The 25,509-nt window shown below is 47.3% G+C and overlaps 1 protein-coding gene across 1 annotated transcript in view; it reads left to right on the forward strand.

Annotated features, from left to right (window-relative positions):
• BCL2 (BCL2 apoptosis regulator) overlaps positions 1–24,025 on the forward strand; it is a 182,196-nt gene extending 158,171 nt beyond the window's left edge. The window contains exon 3 of the mRNA XM_067698891.1: positions 18,974–24,025. Within this exon, the coding sequence (XP_067554992.1) occupies positions 18,974–19,108 (135 nt within the window). The 3' untranslated portion in view covers positions 19,109–24,025. The remainder of the gene's footprint in view (positions 1–18,973) is intronic.
• The last annotated feature ends 1,484 nt before the right edge of the window (positions 24,026–25,509 follow it).

Here is a 25,509-nt window from a genome sequence, read left to right on the forward strand (position 1 = left end):
ATTAAGGATTAAGTTAATTTTTAAAATAAATCTTTCTGCATATTCTCTTCTCCTTTATATGGTGCTGGTAATTTTTAAAATTAGATTTTCCTTTGGGCATTTCATACTAAAAATGATGAAGTTCCCTGTCCCTTGTAATTGCACTTCTTTTGATTTTCTTTTATTATGACTTGCATATCACTGACAATTTTCCCCTGGAATGTTAAAAGTATACATCATCCAGCTAAAAGGAAAAAATACTGTCTTAATAAAAATGGAAAAGACAGAGAAAGTGGAGATTCCTCTCTTTTGGTTCCAAATAAGACAGTCTTCATTCCTTATTCTTCACACATGCCAAGGTTGATGTCATGGAACCAAACCAGTTTTGAGTTATCTGAAATGAAAAAAAAAAAAAAAAAGAAAAAAAAAGCAGTTCAACAATCTTCTGGATTGAGAAACAAATTTTCTGCAGCCTGATAACCCAAAAATGACTTGAAGGCATTTTCTCTGTAGCTTCTTGGGTCGGGGGTGGAGGGTGGGAAGACATTCTGGGAAAGACTTAAGGAGGAGAATTTCAGTTCAAGGGTTGCTCTGGGAGATCCAAGAAGTGCTGGAGGGGCCACAAAGGAATAACACTGAGTACCATAGGGATCTGTAATCCACAGAAGAGGGACGAGAAAAGCCCGTATGATTCCTTTGGTTGATGTATTAACATATCATTGAAAGTTACCACTAATGAATGTTATTTATGAGTGATAAGCAGGATACATCCAGGGAAGGTGTCTGTTAGTTTTTCACAAAATCATCTTCGCTTTATTGAAATCCAGCTTTCATTCCATTTGAACTGTAGTCCTAAACCGCTGTTGCATGGAGTCCTAAGCAGGAATGGATAGTGGGAACTTTAGGAACCCTGCCGGGAGTCTCATTTCTGGTGCCTTGAAGGTCTTGTTTCTGTTGATGCCTAGAATAGCAGGCACATTCCTAGCTTCCCTGTTAGGGCTGTGGCTTCCAGTGTCTTCCACTGTAACCAGCTGTAGGATTCAGGCCTCCATTGCACCCAGAATAGATGGAATGGCAACTCTGGGACTTTTAATGAGAGCCAAGAAGGCGCTGGTGGACTGTTTCTCCCAGTCTGCCAATTATGTAACCCCTTTCCTCCCTGCTTTTGAGGCACAAACACAAAACGGAGTCCCCGAATCTACAAGTTATGAACTTTAGGACCCAAAAGGGCCTTCAGAGGACAGGTGGGGGCTTTCTCTTCCTGTCACAAATGAGGCCCTTGAAACCTGGCCAGGTGACTCCCTTGGTAGCAAGGAGGAGGGCCTGAGCCTGGGGTAGCTGACACTCAGACCCCATAGCTTGCCCACTGTGTGGGTTGTCATGACAACAAGGATGGTGTGATGGGCTTCTGAGCCAAGGCACAGCTCTGCTCAGACTCTTGTCTTTGAAAGGGTGTGCTCCCTTGTCCAACATTAAAACTTGGAATTTCTTACTTTCTTACCAAAGGCCTTGTGGACTTGATGGCAGTGAAATTACATATTTTTTAACTGACATGATTGATGTAAAACATTATACTCGTTGCAGGTGTACAGCAGTGATTATGTATATATTGCAAAATGATCACCACAATGTCTATTAACAATTCATCCATCACCACACATAGTTATAACTTTTTTCTAGTGATGAGAACTTTTAAGATCTACTCTTTTAGCAACTTTCAAATATACTATACAGTATTATTAACTATAGTCACCATGCTGTACGTTACATCCCAGGACTTATTTTATATCTGGAAGTTTGTATAAAAGGTCTTGTAGACATGATGGCAGTGACATTATAATTTTTAACATTTAAAATGACCCTTAAGGGCTTCCCTGGTGGCACAGTGGTTAAGAATCCACCTGCCAATGCAGGGGACACAGGTTTGGGCCCTGCTCCGGGAAGATACCACATGCCACGGAGCAACTAAGCTTGTGCGCCACAACTACTGAGCCTGCGCTCTAGAGCCCACAAGCCACAACTACTGAGCCCACGTGCCACAACTACTGAAGCCCGTGCACCTAGAGCCTGTGCTCCACAACAAGAGAAACCACCCAATGAGAAGCCCGCGCACCGCAACTAGAGAAAAGCCCGCGTGCAGCAACAAAGACCCAACACAGCCAAAAATAAATAAATACAAATAAATAAGTTTAAAAATAAAATAAAATGACCCTTAATAAAATGACCTTTTCCAACTGATGTACCAAGTAGTAAAACTTACCTAATTGAATCTGCAAGTCATCAACCATGAACTTATGCCCGGGGGTCAGATATCCTTGAAAAACCCTCCAGGTGTGAGTGGAATAACCTTAATTTTTTTTTTTCCAGTTTTGTGGGTTGTTTTAATAGGTGAGGATTACCTCAAAAGACATTTAAGTGATGTTTCAGGTTCAAACGGAAATGAAAAGCACATAAAATTGTAAGACAAGAATTTCAAGAATTTGACAGAGGTGAAAACTCACAAAGAAAATACGCAATTAGACGTTTTCGTTCTGCCCATTTATCCTACTCAAATCCCTCTCCAGTTGCCCCACCACCACCCCACCGGCATTTAACCCTGCAGGGGTTAACAAATTCCAGCCAGGATCTCAGGCCCGGCCTCCTATCCAACTGCCATGGTTGGAGGGCAACAAAGATGCCTCGCCTGACCCTGCACCATCTCCTGCAAGCTTCGGGCCCATTGGTGCCCATGACCAGGGTCGTTCCACCAGGTAATTCCATGGAAGGTCCCCATGTAGCCCTTCCCGTGGCTGCAGAGACCTCACCAAATAGCCCACGTGCAGCCCTCTACATATCCGAGAGGGTGGGGACTCATCGTCTCCCAGAAAACTCGGAGCAGTCGTGTCCCAGAGAAGCGCAGACAAAGGGAGACCAGGAACCAAAACATTGGAACTAAGAAATGAACCTCAGCCGATAAAACGCAAGACAAGGAGAGAATAGCAAAGCCACACAAAAGGCCAAGGCAAAGGAGAAAAACAGAAAGGGGACTTTGGGGGAAAGGGCTCTGGGATGGAAGGATGGTGTCCTGCCTGGGTTGGTGGAGCTCCGAGGACGAGCTCAGGCCCAGCATCTCTAGCGCCCGTCCCTCGCGCCCCACTGGTGGGAAGTCAGGTCCTGTGTGCTCAGGGGGGCTGAGCTCAGAGCCACCGCGTATACAAGCAACTCTTCCTCCACTTGCCGTCTTTAGCTTGGTGTGTTAGAGGCCTTGCCCTGAACACATGCTCTCTCAGCTGCAACTCCTGAAACTTTTTTTTTTTTAAAAAAAGGCCATTCTGACTAAGTTTGGCCTGACTGTGGCGATCACAAACTCACCTCGCAAACTTCCAGCTTTCCAGAAACAAACCGAACGTGAAAGGATTAAATACCCAGCGAGCAGGTGGGTTTTGTAAAAAGCTCTGTGGGGAGGCTCCTAGGGATTTAAAGGCCTCTGGCTTTGTTAAGTTCTGAACAATGTCCAAGTTGAAGTCAGCAGAGAAAACTGTTAGTGGTCGTGAGATGGAGTGGGTGATGCCTGGATCACATAAGAGCTCTCGGGCAGGGTTTGGACCACATGGCTGGCTCTCCTTGCCTCTCTCTCCGCCCGAGACCGGGGTCGGGGGGGCGCTGCTGGGGACACTTTGATTCAGCAGGAACCCTTGAGCAGAGCCCTTGGAAGGGTCGAAATCCACTCCCCACCATGGAGGCCCTGGAGTCTCCTATCTTAACATCCTAAATAGGCTTCTAGCTGGATTTGCTTTTGTGATGCAAGGAAACGTTCTCCTTCACCTTCCAGATGTCCTGGTGAAGCAGCCCCATACGTAGGCGGGCTTTTCCCGAACACTGTGGGAGGAGTTTCTGCTTTGGGGTTCACATCTCTGTCTACATGTCATTTTTAAATACTCTTGAGGTGACGTGTGCAGGAGCGGCCACCGAGGCCGAACCACACAGCGAGGGAGTCCAGAAAGCCGCACGCGTTCCTGGGGGATCCAGACTGCAGAGCAGCTGGGCTCGTGGGGGGCTTGGGACCTGCGTGTGCTCCCTGATCACGGGGGCTTCTTCCCTCCTCTCGGCCGCACCTGCACACACGAGCCTAGCCGCCACGGTGTGGCCCCCACCCCGACCTGAATCCCTTGCCCTGAAACACCAGCACCTCTTTTCTCCCCTTACGCAAGTCCTTCAGGCTGGGCTCCTGTCTAACTTTGTCCCCTCCAGCCCATCTTAAAGACTGCTGACGGGTTTATCGAGCCTTCCCTGTCACCCTTCAGGACTTTCTGTTTAACCTGTCTTACTGCTTGTATCCTCAAGGCCTGGACCTCCTACTTCTTTTCTGTCTCCAACAGGAGAAGCAAAGTGAGTTGAAAAAGCTCATAACCAGGAGTTGCACAGTTCAAACTGCAGCTGTGTGACCTTGGGCAAGTCATGTAACCTCTCTGAGCCCAGCCTCTTCTGTGTAATATCGTTTATGAGAGCCGCCTCATGAGGGTTGGTGCAGTTAGTTCTCTCTTCTCATCCCGGAAGTAGACACTAAAGAAGTACTTGGATAAGTGGTTTGACTGTGGTTGGATTGCTTGCTTCAGATGTGTCCGAAGGAGAGATCAAAGTGAGAGGAGCCAGGGCCGTACTCGTGAAAAAGCCCCATGTGGGGCCACCAAGAGCCGCCCAAAGCGTGTGACCGTGCGCCGAATTTATCGTGAAAAGCATGTTGCACGTGGATCTGAGGTTCATGCACTTGGCCAAGGGGTTCCCTCGGTGGAAATAACAATTTGTTAGAACTAAAGTCCCACCTGAAGGCTTCGCCAGCCCAAACTTGAACTTCTCCTTATGACCTTAGGGGTGAGCAGTGTTTCCAGTAGGACACTGCCATCTCTGAGTCATCCCACTGGGAGAGAGTTTGCTGAGTCCTTGATTTGAGGCGCTGTATTGGGTTGGAGGAATGCATTGTCATACAGATGCCGCGGTCCCCGCGTTTTCCCTGGGCGCTGAGCGCAGTGCTGGGCACGGAGCAGCTGCCGGCTGCATGCCTGCCTCGTGGAGATCAGCTGCAGCTGCCCTGCTCCGAGGCACCAGTGACAGGAGGAGCTGTGAGGCCTGGCCTGTGAACGGGGCACTGGCCGCTGACCTGCCAGGGCCACCTGGGGGTCCTGGGCTGGCCCCTCGCCAAGGAGGAGTCCAGGGCGTGGTTCGGAGCCCATCCTAGGTCCAGCCAGCAGATGCCCAAGCGCCTCTGCAGGTGGGTCCCACGGGCTCCGCGCGGCCAGCTGCACGTGTGTCTGAGCACGTGTCGGGAGTGCCGGTGGCCTTGGAAGTGGAGCTCCAGGGGCGTGGCCTCCCCCTCTCAGTGCCCACTGCCAACGACACTGACAGGCCTGTTCAGGGCGCACACGTCATAGTGCTACCTTGCTGGTGTCCACAGCAGGCTTGCTTCACTGTGAGGGGCGTCCTTGTGTGGAGTCGGCAGTCCCCTGGAAGCTGTGCTGAGGGAAGATCCAGGGTTGCTTTCAGGACCTCTGTCTCTCTGTCTCTCCCTGTGAGTCTCTCTGTGTCTGTCTCTGTCTCTCTGTATGTCTCTCTCTGTCTCCATCTCCCTCTCTCTGTAACTGTCTCTGTCTTGCGGTCTCTGTGACTGTCTCTGTGTGTGTCTCTGTCTTTCTCTGTGTATATGTCAGTCTCCTTCTCTCTCTGTCTCTGTGTGTCTGTCTCTGTCTCCCTCTATCTTTCTCTGTTTCTGTCTCTCTCTTCTCTTTCTCTGTTTGTCTCTCCTCTCTGTCTCTCCCTACAAGTGTCTCTCTCTCTGTTTGTACATAAGGCCCTGAATCGTTCTGGCAACAGAGAGCACACACTGTCAGATGTCCTTCACCGTGAGCATCTATTTAGATGAGTGGCCGCACCAGCGTATCTGGATCCCTGTAATAAGCCGGAATCCAGACCCGCAGCGCTGACCTTGCCCGGGTTTGTACATCTCAGTAGTAATAGCTGCTGCCGTGAACGGAGACTTTGCGTTTTCCTTGTGATGGAGAGGTCTGCTGTCTTCCCTGGACGCAGGAAGACTGTCTGATGTGGGAGGAAGAGGGCTGTCAAAGAGCCAGGCAGTGCACCTTGAAATGCATCTGTTTTTATTCCCATTGAGTCTTTCCAGGTGAACTGAACTCAATCATAAACTACAAAGTGAAAGCAGATTTTTCGTGCACACCCACATGGAGCCGACTGAGCACGTCCACCGCCGTGCCCACCCTCTCCCCAGGCGTGGAGGACGGGCTTGCTGTTCTCTTAGTGAGAGGTGGACGGCTCCGTGGTGTGCGGGAGACGCTTCTCTCATGGGCCGCTTGGGGATCCCCTTGTCATTCTCACCACCACACAATGACTCGCGAGGCTGCAGAACCGGGGAGCTGGGAACCAGGGTGCGGCTTACTATATCCCGAGGTGCTTTGCAGCAGGATGCTAGCTAGCATCCTGGGAGCTTTAAGCAGAGCTGGTGACTCACTTGCTGCAGACTGAGAACACCAGGACCAGCAGCATCACAGGAGGCAGGCTGGGGGCAGGTGAGATCCTGGACAGATGTCTAAGCCTGTCATCAAGGCAACGGCCAGTGTGGTGTGGAGCTTCCAGAAAAGATGCCCGTGCTGACTTCTTAACCGGTCCTGAAAGCAAGCATCAGAGCAGGCCAAACCACACAGTGAGGGAGGCTGGTGGAGCCCCGCTCTGGATGGCGCCCTCCCAGCTCACTCCGCTTTGCTCTTTTCACTCTGACACACCCCCTTCAGGTCTGAGGCCACTTTCAGCAAGTTCCTATTAGGAAATGCAGGTTCTTTGTACTCTGCCCTACCACCATCCTCAGTCAACACTTGCTGATTTAAACAAGTGAGGATCAGACATTCGGCCCTCGACTCTGGTCCTCCACGACTGATAAATGAAGGACCCTCTTTCACCCCCTGTCCCCCAGCAGCAGTGTCCTGATGACAGCATTTAGGCCAAGCTGCAGGACTCAGCAAGCATCTGCTTTCAGTTCCCATTTTTGGTATATGAATTAACTCTTGCAGTGTGGCAGTGTGGCGGGGAGAGGGGTAGGTACCCTGGCCATGCCCTGCATTCACAGACCACGTGGCAGGCACAGCCCAGACAGTGACCTCCGGGGAGCGCCGGCGCTAACCTGCTGCCAAGCGCACGGGGGTGAAGTTCGTGCTCACATACAGGTAGGCCTGGACACTGGCGAGGGGGCCACACCTGTGAGCAAGGGTTACAGAACAAGCGAACTCTTCTGTCCAATTCCGCATGGCATAAAAATAGTTTAGTGCCCTTCTTCGTGTACTTGTAAAAAATATAATTTTTTAAGAATAATTGACGTACCTTAAAATTCAGTTCAAAGTGGTTGACTTACTCGTTTTTGGTTTTTCTATTCATAAGGTTGTACAATCATCACTGTTCCCTAATTCCAGAACTTTTTTATCACTCTGGAATAAAAAAGTCCTGTACACGTTAGCAGTCGCTCTCCAGTCTTCTCTCTCCCCAGCCCCAGGCAACCACGAATCTACTCCTGTCACTGTGGATCTATTTTGGACATTTCCTAGAAATGGCATCATTACAATATGTGACCATTTACACCAGGTTTCTTTCACTCAGCGTAATGTTTTCAGGGTTCACCCATGTTGTAGCTTGTATCAATGCTTCATTCCTTTCTATGGCTGAATGATATTCCATGGTATGGATGGTACCACCCTTTGTTTATTTGTTCATTAGCTGATAGACATTTGGGTCATTTCCACTTTGGGCTATTATGAATAATGCCGATGTGAATATTTGTGTACAAGTTTTTGTGTGAACATATACTTTCAGTTACCTTGGGCATATATCTAGGAGTGGAATTGCTGAGTCATGGGACAACTGGCCAACTCTTTGAGGAACCACCACCGTTTTCCACAGAGACTGCGCCGTTTTCTGTTCCCACCGGCAACGTGCGCAGCCTCCAATTTCTCTTCCTGCTCGTCAGCGTTCGTTATTGTCCACTTTTCACTTTAAAGCCATGCCTAGCGGGTGTGAAGTGATATCTCGTTGTGGTTTTCATTTGCATGTCCCTAATGATGGATGAATGTCTTTTCTTGAGCTTACTGTCCATTTGTATATCTTCTTTGGTGAAATATCTATTCAAATCTTTGCCCATTCTTTAATTAGGCTACTTGTCTTTTTATTGTTGAGTTGTAATAATTACACTTTTTTAAAAAATTGTTTATTTATTTATTTATTTTTGGCTGTGTTGGGTCTTCGTTTCTGTGTGAGGGCTTTCTCTAGTTGCGGCGAGTGGGGGGCCACTCTTCATCTCGGTGCGCGGGCCTCTCACTGTTGAGACCTCCCTTGTTGTGGAGCACAAGCTCCAGACACGCAGGCTCAGTAGTTGTGGCTCACGGGCCCCGTTGCTCGGTGGCATGTGGGATCCTCCCAGACCAGGGCTCGAACCCGTGTCCCCTGCATTGGCAGGCAGATTCTCAACCACTGCGCCACCAGGGAAGCCCTAATTACAGTTTTTTTGCTCAATGTACTTTCGTCCTAACAAAATATCATAAGGTGATGTTTCCCCCCAAACAGTGAAAATAGCATAAGCCCAAAGCAAGAAGAGGTCAAGCACCAGAAAAGGCAGGGCACTCTAGCCAAAAGAAAGTAGTGGAATGAGGAAGGTCAGGAAGAAAAATGAAGTAACTTTGTTTTAAAGCCAAAACACTGCAAGGCGGTTTCCTGTGGCCTCTGTGCCTGTGAGGTCCTGTGGAAGGCACCCTTCAGAGGAGGACAGCAGACTTGGTCTCCCCCCTCCTCCCCAGAGCCCTGCAGGGTGTACGCACCTACACACACAAAGTGTTTTGAACGTGTTTAGAGAACTCTCAAGCTCACCAGAGCTGCTGTGAATGCGTGAGAATATCGAGGAGCAATTCTGACAAGGCAGGCCTGTGTCTTATTTAGCTTTAAGAACCCTCAGCACCTCATAAAAAAATGTTTGGTTCCCGAATGCATCAGCAAGTCAAAGATGAGATTGCGAGGTCTCGTACAGACATGGCTTTAGTCTCGTTGTGGTTTATTATCCGAACCTGATGAACCAAATGACCCAATCATTTAACATAGTTTTTAGCACCTTTTGCTATAGATGCATGACTTTTCCCAATTCCACAGACATCTTTTGAAGCTCTGGACTGGTCTCGCCTCCTGGAAGGAGGGACCTAAGCCCACAGGTGGCCGAGTCCCCACTCCCTGCAGTATTTGCATGGCTAGTGCCGCCGGGAATTTGCCACCCTACTTCTCTCCAGATAGCAGCGTACCCCAGCCCCAGGGCGATTAGACCAGCAGGTGGACAGGGCCAGCGGCCTTTGACCTGGCCCTGTGGCTGCAGGGTCCCCAGAGCAACAGACTCCTTTGCAGATTACTTTCAAACTGTGCCCTGCTCTAGAAGGGAAGGAACCCTTGGGGTTCTCGTTTCTTCTGCCCTCCCTCCCTCCTGAGGGCCCCTGCCTGATTTGCATCCTCAGCTCAATTTGCATCACAAAATACACCCAAACTTCCCTGGACCCGCTGTGGTAGGCAGGCAAGTTGTGTTTTTTTGTTTTGTTTGGGTTTTTCATCTCCTGCCATTTCTCTAGCAGGTTTCTGGTTACATCCAGATGACACTTAGATTAGGTTTCATTTTATGTCCTTGGCCTATGATTCAACTAGCCCCTCCCCCTGGGCCAGAGTCCCTCCAAGATCAAGCCCCATTCACTGGAGGGGACTCGGGGGGCAGCCCCTGCAGTCCTTGTGGAAGGGTCATCCTGTTTCTCACGCTCACTGGGCACCTCGATCTGCAGGCCAGGCAGCTGCGCGTCCTTCAGTTATATGCTCTGGGGTTGTCGGGGTTTTTTTTCTCCTTCCTTTTCCCCCAAACCCGGAATCAATATCTTGGGAGTAAAGGGGATGGGGAGGCCAGAGGAAGAGCCCCAGGGGACAGAAGGCTGCAACCGCCCAAAGCAGCTCTGTTCTCCAGACGGAACCCTCCAGACTCATTCAGCACCAAGTGGCTGCAGAGGAAACCCTGCCGGGCCAATGATAAGGGGGAAATGGAGTCACTTCCTTACCAGCTGCTTTATTCAGGTAGAAATAGTCCTCACTTCCTCGCGTGTGCTGTGCTGGCCACCGCTCCCAGCGGCCTGGCCGCCTGCTTCCCCTTTTGATCTCAGCCACAGTGGGTGTCGGAGCATCACTGCCTCCGGGCTTTAGAGAGATCCCTCCTCTCTGCTGTGTGTGTGCCTCCCTCTCTCCTGGGGCTTGTACGTCAGTTGGCTCTGGGCATTGGAAAACCATAGATCGTTTTTACGGGGAATGATTCCCAGACCCCTTAGTAGAATCCGAGACTGGTGACCACCGGCGGTCTTTATGTTCCCATGAAGGTCCAGGATCGACTTGGGGCCGCTGATCATCTCCCGTGTCTTGTACAACAGGCACCAATGCTGCCCCTCTTGTCGTGCCCAGGATTATTGTTTTTTTTCACCTCCAGGCAGCATTTTCAGTCTTCATAACACAGCTGGAATCTCCCTGACAGAGGGATAAATGGTCCAGTGAGTTTGGAAAATGCCCGACAGCTTATCCCTCCCTTGGAGACTCACAGGGCATACGGGTGGGATGATATTCAAAATAGTTAACGACCGACATGGCACAGACACTGACCAGTCAGATCTGACGCTGACCGTTATGAACCGTCTGAGCATCAGTTCCTCACAGGAAGACCCTAGAGGCTGCTGCTACAAAAAAAGGCAGCGGCTTTTGTTTAAGCCCATCATTTATTTGCCCTTTGAACATGCTCCTTTTAAAAAATATCGTCTCTTAAGATACATTTGGAAAACCTGTTCTCTAGTAAAAGAAATCAGTGTATTTCAGTTCCACAAACATTTGCTGAGTGCCAAATATGTGACAGACACATGCTCCAGGGATCTAAAGATAAATAAAACATGGTCCCTGCACCTCCAGGTGCTAATCACTGAATGGGGGAAGACAGACATGCAAACAGGGACTAGCTGAGGATTATTCAACTCAACCCACGGGCTTGGAGAAAGTTGCCTGCAAAACATGATTGCACTGAATTCCTGAATGAACTAAAATGAACTTACACGTGACAGAGCTGAGCAAGAAACGAGGTTGGGGCAGAGCACTGGGAGCCTTGGATGTCATGTCAAAGAATTTGGAGGTAAGCATGGAAGTGACAGATTTGATTCTGAATAGATCACTCTGCCTGCAGTAGCAAGAGGAGATTGAAGGGTAGGGCATTAGACTAAAGGCAGAGAGATCAGATGGGGAATCCTAGCAGTAATCCCGGGGAGAGAAATAGTTAGGTGGTGAAATCAGTGGTACATATACCGTCCTGTGGAATCCCCTTGCCCTTACCACTTCAGAGCTCTCTAGCGTGACCTCCAACTACAGGAGATACAGCATCTGAATCTCTTGCCCCAAGGGCTTTCTCTGGCCTCTAGAGCCCACTTTACCTGTGCACGTGACTGGCCAGAAGTGCTGGGATATTGATACCTCCATAGGAGCAACCCTCAGCCAATGAATGGAAGGAAGTGGTGTATAAATATCCCAGCTCCCTAGCCGCTTACTGGAATAACGAAATGTGCGTGTTCTGCACTGACCCCCAGATTTCCCAGCAGGATTCAGTTCCAGTTGCCAGCGGCAGTAACTTGCTTGGCAAGGTAACTCATGGCCACGTTCCCTTTTCTGTCTCACTTCCCCACTCTCCTGCTAGTGTTTCCTGGGATCACCTCCCACAAAAACTGCTTACAGTCCAGTCTTTTTCTTAGGGTCTGCTTCTGGGGGAACCCAACCTAAGACTGTGGGATTTACCTGTGAATGAATGGATGGGGGAGAAGAGGAAATATCTATCTAGGAGACTCTCAGGGTGTGGGTTTACTTGAGAGCATGGACGCTGTAAAGGTGAGAAGAGAGGCCGGCTTGCTGGAGGGGCTTTGATGGCTCCAGTCTGGACAGGCTGTATTGTAACTTCTGGTGGGTCATCTAAGAAGACGATTGGAATAGGAATCTGGCTGTCAGAGGAGCAAGTGGGGCTGGATACAAAGGTTTCAGAGATATCATCATGGGGGGGGGGGGTGTTTAAGACCATGAGAGTGAAGATTAGCCGAAGAGAGAGAAGACAGTCCAGGCTGCTCAGGGAGCATCAAGTACCCATCAGGGCAGACAGAAGAGGAGGTGCCCATGAAGAGATGGAGAAGAAATTCTCCAGGAGGCAAAGGTTTACAGTGATCTCAGCATCCAGTGTGTCAAAATGTTCAGTCAGGTATGATCTGAAAAGTATTCAGTGGATTTAGCCACATGGAGGGTATTGGTAGTCTCGGGAGAGTGGTTTCAGAAGCGCAGTGGAGGACTTCCCTGGTGGCGTAGTGCTTAAGAATCGCCTGCCAGTGCAGGGGACACAGGTTCAAGCCCTGGTCCGGGAAGATCCCACATGCCGCGGAGCAGCTAAGCGCATGCGCCACAACTACTGAGCCTGTGCTCTAGAGCCCACGAGCACAACTGCTGAAGCCTGCGCACCTAGAGCCCGTGCTCCGCAACAAGAGAAGCCACCGCGATGAGAAGCCCGTGCACCGCAACAAAAGAATAGCCCCCGCTCGCCGCAGCTAGGGAAAGCCCACGTGCAGCAATGAAGACCCAACGCAAACAAACAAACAAAATCAATTAATTAATTAATTTAAAAGAAAAAGTTTCTCTCTTTAAAAAAAAAGAAAAGCGCAGTGGAGGAAGCGGCCAGGCTGAATGGATTAAAATGTGGTAGAAAAGCAGCTGATGAGAGTAGGTTAGCAGTTTGTCTTGGGGGAAAAGAAGAGAAAAGGTAATGTTTAGGGTGGAACCCAGCATCAGTCTGGACATTTTGAGGAAATCTGAATGTTTATATGCCAAGGAAATAAGAGACAGAGGTGGATGAGGTTGACACTGTAGTTGGGAGCTGGGACAACTGATGGAGGAAGGTTCCAGAAGCAACAGGAGATGGTGGAATAAGGGAGCGGGGTGTAAAGAGCAGGGGAGGACAGATAGAGATGTGAGTTAGTGGGTGCTCCCAGACAGGAAACTGGGGTGATTCTCACCCAATGGCCCGATTTTCTCAGAGAAGAAAGAGGTGACATCAGCTGTTAAACAGTGAGGGGACACATGAGAACAGTGGTGGCTGTTTGGAATAGTCATGGAAAGGAGCAGAGCCAAGCTCTGACCCAGGGGAAGGGAGTGCTCAGTGCTTTCTAGAATTCAGAGTCTGGAGACCATGAATTTACAGCAGCCCCCATCTGCCTGGCCAGACGACTTTCAGTGACGCTTGGAAGGCCAGAGGTGACTGGGGGGCAGGATGGGGTCAAGGTTGGATGGGAGGCGCAGGGTGAGGGAGGCAGGGGGGAGGGGAGCAGGGGGACAGAGCCAAGTGCCTGCCAGGGTCCTCAGCCACTGAGCACAGGAGGCCGGGGATGCGGGCGCAGCCTCTAGTCCCTTCTCCGCCTCATGGCAGCTTATTAGTACACACTGTGAATGACTTACTTTCCCAGTCTACATTTCATTTGCCTCATTTATATAAAGGGCATTATCATTACTAGGTATTACCACACAAGCACAGGAGATCTGAACTTACCTGGAGGTAACTGCCCACTCAGTTTTGAGTTACTATATTTTGCCTTTTCCATTTTCTTTCTTTTTTATAAAATTTATTTATTTATTTATTTATTTATTTAGGGTCTTCGTCGCTGTGCGCAGGCTTTTCTCTAGTTGCGGCGAGCAGGGGCTGCTCTTCGTTGCGGTGCACGGGCTTCTCATCGCGGTGGCTTCTCGTTGCGGAGCACGGGCTCTAGGTGCACGGGCTTCAGTAGTTGTGGCACGCAGGCTCAGTAGTTGTGGCTCACAGGCTTAGTTGCTCCACGGCATGTGGGCTCTTCCCAGACCAGGGCTCGAACCCGTGTCCCCTGCATTGGCAGGCAGATTCTTAACCACTGCGCCACCAGGGAAGTCCACCGTCTTTTCTATTTTCTAACCCTTGCCCTCAGGTTGTCATGAGGGAGGTGATCCCCATGGAGACAAAATGATAAAGCCATGACAAATAGAAAATATCAAAGGCATTTGATAGCAGTGTTCAGTTTCCTGTTAGCACCATCTGATTTTCTTTGGGTTCTGCCGACAGGACCTCCTGCTCTGTGCAGGTAGAAAATGGCAGCGCGCCTCCATTTGATTTAGTTCACTGTGCACAAAGAGGCATCCCCTCTCTAGATTGCAAGCTCTTTGATAGCGGGATGACTTCCGCCGCTTAGGGCCTCCCATGATGATATAATGTATCCACAGAAGTCAGCTCAAAGATTGTGGAACGTAGCTGAAGTCCTAATTTGTCTATAGCCAACCAAGACCACATTAAATTTCCCCACGGTGCAAGGAGCAATGAGAGCCAGCATGGAGCCAGGGGCCTGGACTTGCGGACGTTGGTTTTGTTTCACTCAGTGTTATGTTGAGAATATCTCTCCTTGCCAATAAATATAGGGTATAATTTTTAGTGACCGACCCATATTCCATTACCATATTTTCAGATATTTTTGTTTTCAGGTTTTATTCATTTTTTCAAGATAAATAACTAGAAGTAGAATTACTAACAAAATGACAATATTTTTAAAGCTTTTGCTGTGCATTGCCAAATATGAAAGGTCTCTCCATTTACCTGTACCTGGGAGTCTATCAGTTGTGTAAGAGTATCTGGGGCTCCCACCCCCATCCCTACCCCATCCTTTTCAGCAGAACTCAGTATTCTTTTTCAGTTTTTGCCAATCTGATTCGTTTTTAAATCTCGTTTTATTTGGAATCAGGTTTAAACGAAACTTTTTGAAGGATTCTGAAGGGGAAAGGAAAATTTTGGAGGGTGGGCTGCCTTGAGGGACCTGTATGTGTGTGTCTGTGTCGGGGAGGGGGGCAGGAGAGAGAGAGAACTAGAGGAAGAGGGGAAAGGAAGGAAGGGAGGGAGGGAGGGAGGGAGGAAGAGGGAGAAGCGGGTGAGAGTGGTCCCAGTGCAGGAGGGACGATACTTTTACCGCCTCCCCCCAACTTTCTCTGGCTTAGGAGTCTTGAGTCTGGTCTGTTCCCATCCGTCTGTCCCGTCCACATCTCCCTGGCTTACTTCCAACCCTGCAGCCAGGGTCCGGGGTTGGGATGTTGGCCGCCCTGCCCCACTGATGCCAGCCCTGGGTGGAACTCAGACTCAGACCATCTGTGGCCTCTGAATTTGTAGTTTGTGGGGAAGCTGTCTGCAAAAGAGCACGCAGAGCTGGGGCACTGCCTGCCTTCTCTATGATGTGAGAGGCCAACAGAAGAAAGGACCCTTCCCTGGGGACTTGCTGTGCCCATCCCTGAGGTCAGGCAGAGCCCCTGCCAGTCCTGACATGAGCAAGGGCTGCCGTGCCTTCTGAATATATAGGCTGGGATTTTGTCTGAATCACATGACGATGGCCCAGGTTTTCTTTTTCCCTCTTTGTTGCTTTTAATACATAAAATGAGCATGTGTTTATTTAAAACAGCTTTCAAACTTAAACAAATAATGACAGACTGTTCAAACAGACTTCGGAAATCACCCTAATCAGGATGTTTGAAAAAGCAAGAAGACTCTCCATGAAAGTAGCTTTAGGATCTTCAGTCCTGAAACAACAGGGTCTGCTCTGCACTTTAGAATCACAGATGGGCAAACCGTAGGAGCCAGATTCCATCTCAGGGGGTTTAAAGAATGCCCCTCAGCCCTACAACCTGACTTAATAATTTACGAGGAAGTAGAGTTGGGCGTGTGTTATCACCAGAACACATGACAGGTACGTTTGAATTCACAGTTTCTATAGAAATCACCAAGCATCTTCAGAACCAAAAGCTGACACTTTATAGAGGGAGCTAGTAAATTGTTTCTGGAAATTAGCAGGCTCGGTAGACCATCTGGAGGGAAGGGCAGTTTTAGGAGGGATGTAGCAGGTTAGCAAGAAGACAGGCCAGAGAACAAGGTACTGTTTCCACTAGTTCACACTCTGGGCCACATTTACAAATGGCTTCAGTCACCTACGTTTATCTTCACAACAACCAATTTTATGGGTGAAATAAATGAAGCTCAGGGTTGGGTAATTTGTTCAAGGTCATAAGCAATAAAACGTCAAACTGGGATTTCACCCAGACCCTGTCCCCCGAGTTCAGAGCTAATTCCCAGATCCCTGGGGCTGCGTCATCGTCTCTGTGCTCATTCTTTGGGTTAAGAGATGCGTCTTTAGCTCATTCCACTTTAGAAATGATTTTTTTCTTTATACTGCACATCAGAAATGGGCCATGAGGTCCATTAGAAGCATAGTTATTAATGTGAGGGGCTGGGTCTTGGGAGAGGGAATTATTCTGGCCCCAGAGAGTTGGGGGTATTTGGAGAGGCGTTTCTTCTCCTGCTGGTACTGTGCACCAGACAAAGCAGCCTGAGTTTGTCGCTGCTTCCTCCACTTTCCCAGGATGGCTCCTGGTCTGGAAAGGTCAGATGGCCTAGGCCTTAGCCTGTTTCATATTCTGCCACAGAAAACTCAATTGATAACTAAAGGGATGCTGGGTCCAACCACTGACCCCTCTCAACATCAAGCCAAATTGCATACTGCCCAGTGTTGGTACTGTGAGGAATTTGGGGTGCCCTTTGGCTGGGCTCTTGCGGGTTCCGGCCTGCCCATCCCTCAGGGAGAACAGCACAGAGGGGAGGGCTGTTAGACGTTTGCTGTTGTGTCTGTGGGATCCTGAGATGCACTTTGCAAGAGGCAGTTTCTCTAAATAGGTCCTGACCCCTTTCTGCCCCATTTATCCCACTTACATGTAGGGAAGGCGGGAGGTGTCTTGACAAACAGCCGTGAGTGTTAGCTCAGCTTTGCGCTAAGGGCACTAAGCACATATTTCATTTATGTCTACTGCCTTGCTTGCTAAGGCTCAAACTTTGAAAATGTTAACAATAGATTAAGAAAGAAGAAAACCCTTGCGCCCTCTCCTGGTAAAAGTTAATCTAGTACATCTGAAGGTACAGCTCACTCATGGGGAGAAGTTATTTGTCTAGACTAAGTAATCTTGTACTAATTCGACCAAAGCTGTTGACACACTAGATGGACCACTGGGTCTTCCTTGGGCCGTGATTACAGAGTTTCTTCCAAACCTTTCTTCGCCGGGCTCCTCAGCCTCAGCACTGTTGGCGCTTTGGGGTGGATAATTCTCTGTGGTAAGGGCTGTCCGGCGCCTTGTGGATACTGAACAGCATCCCTGGCTTCTACCCATTAGATGCCAACAGCACGCCCATCCCAGACCATGACTACCAAACATGTTTCTAGGCATCGCCAGATGTCCCCTGGGGGACAAGACCACCGCACTGAGACCCACTGCCCTAAACCCACGTCTGCCGGTTTTTTTTTTCTTTTTTTGGCTACACCTTGCAGCTTGCAGGATCTTAGTTCCCCGACCAGGGTTTGAATGCACGTCCTCGGCAGTGAAAGTGCCGGGTCCCACCCACTGGACCGCCAGGGAATTCCCTCTTGTTTGCCTTTTGTAAAAGGTGCCACTGGTCACAGGGCAACCAGTGAGGATGGCTCCACACAAACCTTTCGTGACTGTGGGGGGCAATTCTGATGATTGGTCAACTGAGTTCACCTCTGGGAATCTGTCTAAAAAAATCCAAACAAGTAGACAAGAATTTATGTATAAAGCTGTATCATAATGTTGTTTATGAGAGCAGAAGTTTAAAACAACCCAAATAAAGAACTGGTTAAATAAAGTACAGCATAGATATAGATATATAAACATATATTGTGGAATACTATGCAGTCATGAAAAATAATTGTGTAAGTTTATATTCAATAACATGAGAATATTCCCTAATGATGCCTTAAACTCCCGAGACTACTGCAAGATGTCCAGAGGTTTCTGTATACAAAAGGAATAATTTCAAGAAGGCCGAGTAAGCATCTAGGTGAAGTACTAGGCCAAACACAGAATTCAAACCAATGTTCGACTTCAGAAAACTTCACTCTTTAATTGAACAAACATTTCTCAAACACCTACATGTATCAAGACCACACATAGCACTGGAGAGACAAAGATGATACCTGGTCCCTCTACTGCAGTACTTGCCCCAAACAGACAAAAACACAGTAAACATCGTCAGACCCTCCTCCACACAGTGATGCGGGACGTCTCCGTATGTCACCATCTCCCATAGTGAAGGGCCTAACTGGAGCTACATCTTGTTTTCCTCTTCATGCCTGATTAACCACACCAAGGGAATATTTCACTTACTGCTTTATATATTCAGATATATTTAGAATTGTCCAGATACTCATTGGGCCCAAACATGGAATCTAATCCTCCCCAACAAATCTAAGAAATGAGCATTCAACGGTCTCAGCTTTTTTCCTACAGCACAAGAACAAAGAAAATGAATCCATAAGACGGGTATGAAGAATAAATAAAATAATGCATGTCAGGCATCTGTTTATATAGCAAGCACTCAATAAAGGAGTAGTTGGGTTTTTTTTAAAAATTATTTTTACAAATGGTCATGCTAGCTAAAATTGCAAAGCCTCCCGTATTTCTAACTGCCTTTGCTGTTTTATCTTTTCCCTTAGCACCTACCACTCTCTAATACACTATATGAAACATGTAGTTTTGTTTACTGTCTATCCTACTCCACTGGGTCAAAGCTTTTGCGCTTTTAGCCTATTTCATTCACTGCTGTATCTCTACAGTGTCTGGTATATAAGTAGGGTCTCAAAAAATATTTCCTGAATGAAAGTGAAAAGAGTGGGTCTGAAATCATTGCCCCCAAAGTGCGTTTGACCTTTCCCCTCACCCTCCTGAAGGTGCCCAGGCACTTCAGATGCCTTTCTCCCTGTCATCTGGCATTCTGTCTGTGCCGCTCTAATATTCTTTTCCTTCCCTCCTCTTCCCACTGCAGGATGCCTTTGTGGAGCTGTACGGTCCCAGCATGCGGCCTCTGTTTGATTTCTCCTGGCTGTCTCTGAAGGCACTGCTCAGTCTGGCCCTGGTGGGAGCTTGCATCACCCTGGGTGCCTATCTGGGCCATAAGTGAAGTCCACAAGCCGGCCACAAACACATATGCAAAAGGTTCACTAAAGCAGTAGAAATAATATGCATTGTCACTGATGTACCATGAAGCGAAGCTGTGGTCTCTTAAAAACAAAAACAAACCACCACCAACAACGAAAAAACAGCTTTCAGGCTCAACGTCGAATCAGCTACTTACTGCCAAAGGGAAATACAATTTATTTTTTACATTATTAAGAAAAATAAGATTTATTTATTTAAGACAGTCCCATTGAACATGTCTTTGGAAACCCTACTGCTAATTACTAAGCCCCACCTGGATGGCTCCACCTGGTCTCCTGTGCCTATAAACACGGATTTCTGTTCCATGTTGTTGGCCCAACTGACTCACCATCTGAAAAGCAAACAAATTGACAAAGGACTTGACTGTTCCAGAAGCCGGGTTTCTGGCTGCTGGAGGTTAGGAAGAAGGTGTTCGCTTTCTTTGCCTTTTTTTTTTTTTTTTGCCCTGGAGGCTGTGTTCTTAATAGAGGGCAGGTCCTTGGAGGGGAGACCATTCTTCCCTGGCCTGAAGAACAGGCACTTTGCATATGGTACACACCCGGTTGGAAGAAAACCATCGGAAACTTCAGATGGATTTGGTGTTTGCCAAGATCTCCACCCCGAAGGACAGTGACGGGAAAAATGCCCTTAAACCATAGGAAAGTATTTTTTTAAGCTACCAATTGTGCCGAGAAGCATTTTAGCAATTTATACAATATCATCCAGTACCTTAAGCCCCGACGTGTATATTCATATATTTTGGATACGCTCCCCTCCAAATACTGGCGCTGCCTGTGTATGAAACAGAATCCTCTGGAATGCGAGGAAGTGAACGTTTCGGTGACTTCTTCGGCCTCAGGAAGCATCAGGCCGCCACAAGTGCCTGCTTTTCCGCAAGAGGCCGCGGTCGGCTCTGCCTTGCCCCAGCTCGGAGACCTCGTCCTGGAACCCAGCCTGGCCACTCGCTGGCCTGCTCGAGGGCTTTTAAACAGAGCAGTGTGGTCTGCGAACGCCTGGAAGCTGACGGAGCTCAGAATCGCGCGGGCAAGGAAAGACGGCAGGAGGCCTGGTCCTGCTACCCTGGGGCCCCCTGGTTAGGCGCCTCTCCACGCGGAGCGTGGAACCCGGGAGCCAAGGCTCTTCGGGCGTTGATCACTGTGGAGGGAAGGAAACAGGCACTGCGCCTTTGCTCGCGGAGGGAGGTGGCGATGGCTGAGGAGCCCGCCCCCCAAGGGAGACGCTCGCGTGCGCCTTGGCTGTGCGGTTGCCAGCCTGCCTGTGCAGCTTAAAGCAAGATTTTAAAGACTTTGGGGAGGGTCATAAATCCTAAAGGAAGCGTTAAAATGGATTAACTGACCTATGTCTGTGGAATTACGATGTAAAACATTATCTTGTCATTGTAGTTTGGTTTTATTTGAAAAACCTGACGGAGGGGGGAGAAAAGTTCCAGGTGTGGAATGTGGGGATTATCTGTACATCCTGGGGCGTTAAAAAAGAAAAAAGAAAAAAAAAAATCAGTGCTGGAAAACGCTAGAGAAGTAGCAAAAGAAGTGAAATCTCCAGTTCATAAACTAGAAATATTTTTTCAAGTTTAGAATCAGCCTTGAGACATACGTGGAATAACTGTGGCATTATTGCATTATATACCATTTATCTGTATTAACTTTGGAATGTACTCATGTTCAATGTTTAATGCTGTGGTTGATATTTCGAAAGCTGCTTTAAAAAAAAAAGATTACATGCATCTCAGCATCTTTTTAAAAAATTGTATTTAGTTATGGCCTCTACACTATTTGTTAGCAAAAATGATCATTTTTTCCATTTGAGGTTTTTGGCTCTTAATTCTTTAAAAGCATTTCTGAGGAGGTGAGATAAGCCCTGGGTCTCAGCTACCTGAGAAAACCTGGAGCATGCTGGCCACCCAGCCACTTTGCTTGAACCGAGTTACGTCCACTTCCATGTCAACAGAATTATTTATTGTGAGGGACGTATCTGTTGTCCCTTTGACCTAGTTGCTTAGGTTTACTTGTCCTTGGCCAAATCAGAATTTAACTCACATCATTTAGGATTGCATACATGTTTGGTTAAACCCATGAGGTTCATTCGGCTGGAAAGCCAGATGGAAGATGACCAGGGGATTAAATTCTGGCTCCGATGGTTTGCCCTTTAGAGATGGTTTCCGTGCCCGTTTCCACGGAGACCTGTCTGGAGCCCTCCCACCCTCCTTCCATAGGGCCTTTCTCTGTGGCCGTCCTCAGGTCCTTCCTGAAATGCAGTGGCGCTTACGCCCCAGACGGAGAAAGCAAGAAACCCATGGTATGAAGCCAGACCTCCCTGGAGGGCCTCAGGGAACAGGACGATCAGACCTTTGAATGATTCTAATTTTTAAACAAAATATTATCTTATGAAAGGTTTACATTGTCAAAAGTGAGGAATATGGAATATCAAATTCTGTGCTGCTATCCTGCCAAGATCATTCTAATGGAGTCGGTTTGCAGTACACTCCAAGTGGCGAGATCCTCCAAGCTGCTTTAGAAGTAACCATGAAGAACACGGACATTTTTAATATAAAGCCTGTTTGTCTTTTGTTGTTGTTGTTGTTATTGTTCAAGCTGGGATTTGCAAAGTGTTCTAAAAATGTACATATAAAAAAGGTCACAGGGGCTAATTTCTGACTGGTTTCCTTTTGCTGTGGGGTTACATTATCTGGTTTTAATGATAAATGTTCCCGGTCACCTGACCCCAGAACTGTACAGTATTGTGGCTACACTCTCTCTAAGAGTAGTTGAAGTTGCATTTTTCTTGTTGTTAAAAACATGTTAGAAGCAATGAATGTATATAAAATCCTCAACTAGTCATTTTTTTCTCCTCCTTTTTTGCATTGTCTCAATTACTTTGCAGTTGGACAGCAGAGACCCATTCCTACCCAACAGGTGTGGAGGAGGGATTCACACCTGAATTACCATCAGCGTGGTGCACATGTTGGCCCAGGTCAGGGTTCAATAGAGCACGTGCACTTTCCAAATGGAGGTTGAGGGCTCTAAAAAAAGCCACAAGGAGAAAAGCACCCAAGAACCTCCTGGGTCCTCCCAGGCCCTCGCCGCACAGACAGCCCGAAAGAGAGATCAAAATGACAGCTCGTATCTTCTGCAGCAAACAGCTCATCTCAGATTTTGCAGGCTTAAGATGTGGCTTAAAGTCACATTTCGAATGAAGGAAGCACTTTGCTATAGTTCAAGCCAAAAACCAACAGCCTCTGCCCCAGCTCACTTATCTCTGTCTGTTCAGATATGACCTTCCATTAAGATTTGACTTTATTTCATTAGAAAATGTTTATGCTTATCATTTAAAGACCTAGTCCTGGCCCAATGTGGGAAATTAGGAAGTGATCATAAATCAAGAGGAGTTCTAATAATCAGGATTAGACATAAATATGTAGGACAGTCCCAACACACGTCTGGGTGTTTTGCATCGAGGATCTATGGGATAAACAGAATTGCAAATTGTCTATATTGTAATTAAACTTACGCTAAAATGATGAACTTATACATGTGAACTTAAATTCTAATTTCGACTGTACTTCTAAGGCAGCGGCTGTTTTTATACTTCCTTATCACTTATAGTTAGTAATGGACACCTCCTCTATCAGAAAAAAACAGGAAGGGCTTGAAATGTAAGCCATTCTAAGGAAATTAGGGAGTCAGTTGAAATTCTATTCTGATCTTATTCTGTGGTGTCTTTTGCAGCCCAGACAAATGTGGTTACACACTTTTAAGAAATACAATTCTACATTGTTAAGCTTATGAAGGTTCCAATCAGATCTTTATTGTTATTCAATTTGAATCTTCCCAGGGATTTTTTTTTTTTTTAATTATTATGGGACAAAGGACATTTGTTGCAGGGTTGGGAGGAAGAATTTTCAAATGAGCAAAACATTCCCAAGATTGGATCAGGGTGCGGAGGCTTTCAGAATAGCCAGGACTGTAGGATGTGAGATGCAAACAAGTGAAAACTTCACTAGGGTCAGTGTGATGCCTCCGTGAAGGACCTTATGCAACAAACAAGAAACATTTTCAAGCTCTATGGTATATTTAGCTTCTAGAGACAACAGGACAACTCAAAGTCCAGCTCTGTGCGGCAATATGCAGATGAACCAAAACTCCTGTAAACATCTGCCATCAATGGTAAGGATTTCAGTTTCAAGCCTGGGCGTGTCTAATGGCCACTTAAACAATAAATTTGTAATTTTAACCAACAGGATATTTAATGAAAACCTTCTGGTTGGTAGGGACATCTATTTCTAAATACTTGTTATGCACAATACGGGGAGAAGAAAAGTGAGACTGAACTGGGTAAGTAATAATACAAGTTCCTTATCCTTACCCAAAGATTCATCCTGTTCCATGTCTGTGCTCATAGGACTGGCCTTAGACAACCATGAAATATGCATCCCACGGGGCACAAAGAAAACCAGATGGAGTATGAATGGTATTGCCCCAATTCATCATGACTACCCCAGAAAAATAACTGAAAGGCCGTATATATCCTATCGATGACAAGGTTGTTTTGGGTCCCAAGGTAAGCTCAGCAGACAGAAACACTTGTGGAAGATGGAAAGGCTTAATCAAAAAATCCCGGGATTGTTACTAAATATGACTATAGTATATTAGTAACTCCGTGTCCCTAGACCTTTTAGGGAATCTGCAGTGAGCCTTCCAGCCAGCTCATTTCATTAAGTTTTTGCCTCTGGGGTAGCATTTAAAGGAGTGATAGCCGATCACATTTCTTTGGAGGAAGCTTGTGTTTATTATACTATCTTCTTAAGTTTTCAACCAAGTTTTGCTTTTGTTTTGAGTTACTGGGATTATTTTTGTTTTCAATAAAAATAAGTGTATAAAAAGTGGTTTTGTATTGAAAGCTTTTGTTATCAAGATGTTCACACTTCTCCCTTCCATGGGCTGTTTTTAAGATGGACACTTCTTAGGGGTGGCTGATATCCTGCAACACTGTACACACACAAAAAACTATATGATAAGTGTACTTTAGATAGTTAAGATAAAGTAAGTCTCTGCTTGGCCAGCATTAAATATAATAGCATTTTCTTTGTATTGTTGGGGAAAGCCACACTGCCATTCAACTTTCTCTGTCTGTCCAGTTAATATTGTGAAGAAAAATAAAGTACAGTGTGAGATATCGGTTGTGCCCTGGAATTGTTTGTGATGCGGTGATGTGATTTTGCCCTGTCATTCAAAGACCTTCTTAACAAGCCAGCAGAGCCACCGGGAGCCTGACTGGTTATGAAGCCCTGAGGGGACCAGGCTATGGGATTGCTCAACAGGTGAAGCCACCTTAGAAGGAGGTTTTGTTTCTTCATTACTAACCCTTCTGGTTTGGTTCAAGGTGGACGAGCCTTGAGTTCTACTCCCATTGTTGCTGCCGGGTGTACTCCCTCAGACCAAGTGAAGATCCCAACCTCTGTTCCATAAGATGAAAGATGGTATAAAAAGGAGAGAAAGAAGCTAAAAATTCTGGTTTGAAGTGCTCATTTTAAGATAACCAAAGCAGGGGCTTCCCTGGTGGCGCAGTGGTTGAGAATCTGCCTGCCAATGCAGGGGACACGGGTTCGAGCCCTGGTCTGGGAGGATCCCACATGCCGCGGAGCAACTAGGCCTATGAGCCACAACTACTGAGCCTGCGCGTCTGGAGCCCGTGCTCCGCAACAAGAGAGGCCGCGATAGTGAGAGGCCCGCGCACCGCGATGAAGAGTGGCCCCCGCTCAACGCAACTAGAGAAAGCCCTCGCACAGAAACGAAGACCCAACACAGCCAAAAATAAATTAATTAATTAATAAATTAATTAATTAAAAAAGAAGATAACCAAAGCAGTCACTTGTTTTGGAGCACAGAAATCCTAAATAGCTGGGCACCTATGTTTCCCTCTTATACTGCTACCCTAGGAAGGCATCAATCCTCCAAGGGTCTTCCCTTCAACTCAATTAAAAGGACTCCGATAGCAGCATCTGCTGGCTGCCAGCCCTGTACACGTAACACCACCAGTTATTACCTTGGAAGGTGGGTATTGGCTTCTCCTATTTTATAGACGAAATCTGAGACTCATAAAAGTTAATATGCCCAAGTCCTCAAACCTCGTGAATTGCAAAGGCAGGATTTGAGCTTGTGGTCCGGCTGCCTCCCAGGCCCTTGCTTCTCTTCTCAATCAGTGGTCTTCAAACGGCTGCACATGGAGCCTTGGGGCACCACATTTGCAAGGGGTAAGCAAGCTTGGAGTGTTTAAAGGAATCAACGTTCTTGGCATCGCAGGGATGCTCTGTCCTGAGGTCAGGCCAGTTCTCATCTCCCACCTTCCCTTTCACAATCATCTGTC

This window comes from Pseudorca crassidens, chromosome 12 (assembly GCF_039906515.1).
Source record: "Pseudorca crassidens isolate mPseCra1 chromosome 12, mPseCra1.hap1, whole genome shotgun sequence".
Lineage (NCBI taxonomy): Eukaryota > Metazoa > Chordata > Mammalia > Artiodactyla > Delphinidae > Pseudorca > Pseudorca crassidens.